This window comes from Aptenodytes forsteri, unplaced genomic scaffold (genome assembly GCF_000699145.1).
Source record: "Aptenodytes forsteri isolate BGI_AS27 unplaced genomic scaffold, ASM69914v1 Scaffold890, whole genome shotgun sequence".
NCBI classification, from domain to species: Eukaryota; Metazoa; Chordata; class Aves; order Sphenisciformes; family Spheniscidae; genus Aptenodytes; species Aptenodytes forsteri.
The window spans coordinates 5,135-7,710 of NW_008793934.1; the positions used below are offsets into that span (position 1 = coordinate 5,135).

Here is a 2,576-nt window from a genome sequence, read left to right on the forward strand (position 1 = left end):
GATGGGGACCCGGGATCAGGGCTGGGACCGGGATCAGGAGATCAGGATGGGGACCCAGGATCAGGGCTGGGACTGAGATTGGGGCTGGGGATCAGGGATCAGGGCTGGGAGAGGGGGACCGGGACAGGGACCAAGACCAGGGGGTCACGATCCAGAATCGGGACCTGGGATCAGGACAGGGACCAAGACCGGGGCCAGGGACCAGGGATCAGGATGGGGACCCAGGATCAGGGCTGGGACTGAGACCAGGGCCAGGGACTGGAGATCAAAGCTGGGAGGGGGGGACCGGGAGAGGGACCAAGACCAGGGGGTCAGGATCGGGACCTGGGATCAGGACAGGGACCAAGACCGGGGCCAGGGACCAGGGATCAGGATGGGGACCCAGGATCAGGGCTGGGACTGAGATTGGGGCTGGGGATCAGGGATCAGGGCTGGGAGAGGGGGACCGGGACAGGGACCAAGACCAGGGGGCCAGAATCGGGACCTGGGATCAGGACAGGGACCAAGACCGGGGCCAGGGACCAGGGATCAGGATGGGGACCCAGGATCAGGGCTGGGACTGAGATTGGGGCTGGGGATCAGGGATCAGGGCTGGGAGAGGGGGACCGGGACAGGGACCAAGACCAGGGGGTCAGGATGGGGACCCGGGATCAGGGCTGGGACTGGGATCAGGAGATGAGGATGGGGACCCAGGATCAGGGCTGGGACTGAGACCGGGGCCACGGACTGGAGATCAGGGCTGGGAGAGGGGGACTGGGACAGGGACCGAGACCAGGGACAGGGAGTGGGGATCAGGACTGGGACCCGGGATGAGGACAGGGACCAAGAGCAGGGACTGGGGATCAGGCTTGGGACCTGGGATCGGGGCTGGGACCAAGACTGGGGACAGGGACTGGGGAACAGGAACAGGATTCACGATCGGGACTGGGGATCAGGACAGAAAGTGGGGCCAGGCATTGGGGATCAGGGCTGGGCCAGGAGGACCGGGACAGGGACCAAGGATCAGGGCTGGGACCGAGACCAGGGCCAGGGACAAGAGATCGGGGCTGGGAGAGGGTGACCGGGATAGGGACCAAGACCGGTGACAGGGTCCTGGGATCAGGACAGGGACCCAAGATCAGGGCTGGGACCGAGACCAGTGCCACAGACCGGGGATCAGGATTGGAACCTGGGATAAGGACGGGGGCTGAGACTGGTGACAGGGACCCGGGATCAGGACTGGGACCAAGACTGGGGCTGGGACAGGGGGACCGGCGCTGGGGCCAGGCACTGGGGCCAGGGACCGGGGATCAGGGCTGGGAGAGGGGGACAGGGACTGAGAGCAGGGATCAGGATCGGCACTCGGGATCAGAACAGGGATCGAGACTGGGACCAAGGACCAGGGATCAGGATCGGGACCTGGGATCAGGGCTGGGACCGAGACTGGGGGACAGGGACCGGGGATCAGGGCTGGGAGAGGGGGACAGGGACTGAGAGCAGGGATCAGGATCCTGGTCAGGATCACAACAGGGATCAAGACTGGGACCAAGGACCAGGGATCAGGATCGGGACCTGGGATCAGGGCTGGGACCGAGACTGGGGGACAGGGACCGGGGATCAGGGCTGGGACAGGGGGACTGGGACAGGGACTGAGACCCTGGGACAGGGACCGGGGCTGGAATTGGGTCAGGAACCGGGACAAGGACCAGGACCAGGACCAGGGACCAGAGCTGGTCTGGGTTGGGGACAGGGACCGGTGCTGGGGACATAGACTGGGACTGGGGATGGGGACAGTGACCAGGGACAGGGGCTAGGGACTGGGACCAGGGACCAGGGACTCCCGTGGGTCCTCGTGGGTGATGCTGTGGGTCCTGCCAGGGCCACCATAGGTCCACCAGCAACTCCATGGGTGCCGGGGCCACGTGGGTGTCCCGGGGCTGTGGCGGGACCATGCGGGCTAGGTGGCGGGTGCTGGATGGGTGTTGGATGGGTGCTGACGTGTGTCCCCATGCAGGCCCGGCGCGGGGAGCACCCATGGAGCTGCTGGGGGGTCCGGAGCTGGCCGACCTGGTGGCGTCGCTGCCCGGGTTCCTGCTGGCCGTCACCCGCGAGGGGAAGCTGGTCGGCGTCACCGACAACGTCGCGCAGCACCTGGGGCACTCCATGGTGGGCACCCGCACACGGGGATGGGGTTGGGTGCTGGGTGCTGTTCCCCCTGGGTGTAGGTGGCTCTAGCGCTGCAGGATGATGGGTGCTGGGTGCCAGGGGAGGGTGCTGGGCGCTGATCCTCCCGCCTCCCCCCATGCAGGAGGTCCTGGTGTTGCAGGACGATGGGTGCTGGGGAGCGCCGGGTGCTGGGTGCTGATCCTCCCCCCATGCAGGTGGTCTTGGTGCTGCAGGTCGATGGGTGCTGGGGGGATGCTGGGTGCCAGGGGAGGGTGCTGGGTGCTGATCCTCCTGCCTCCCCCCCCCATGCAGGTGGACCTGGTGGCGCAGGGCGACAGCATCTACGACCTGCTGGATCCGGCCGACCACCCACTGGTGCGACATCAGCTCACCCTGCCCGGGCCCCCCCAGGCAGGTGGGTGGGGCCTCCG

The 2,576-nt window shown here is 67.4% G+C and overlaps 1 protein-coding gene across 1 annotated transcript in view; it reads left to right on the forward strand.

Annotated features, from left to right (window-relative positions):
• Positions 1-1,929: 1,929 nt before the first annotated feature.
• NPAS4 (neuronal PAS domain protein 4) overlaps positions 1,930-2,576 on the forward strand; it is a gene marked incomplete at its 3' end in the record, with an annotated part of 1,428 nt that continues 781 nt past the window's right edge. The window contains exons 1-2 of the mRNA XM_019473474.1: positions 1,930-2,145; positions 2,458-2,560. Coding sequence (XP_019329019.1) covers positions 1,930-2,145; positions 2,458-2,560 — 319 coding nt within the window. The remainder of the gene's footprint in view (positions 2,146-2,457; positions 2,561-2,576) is intronic.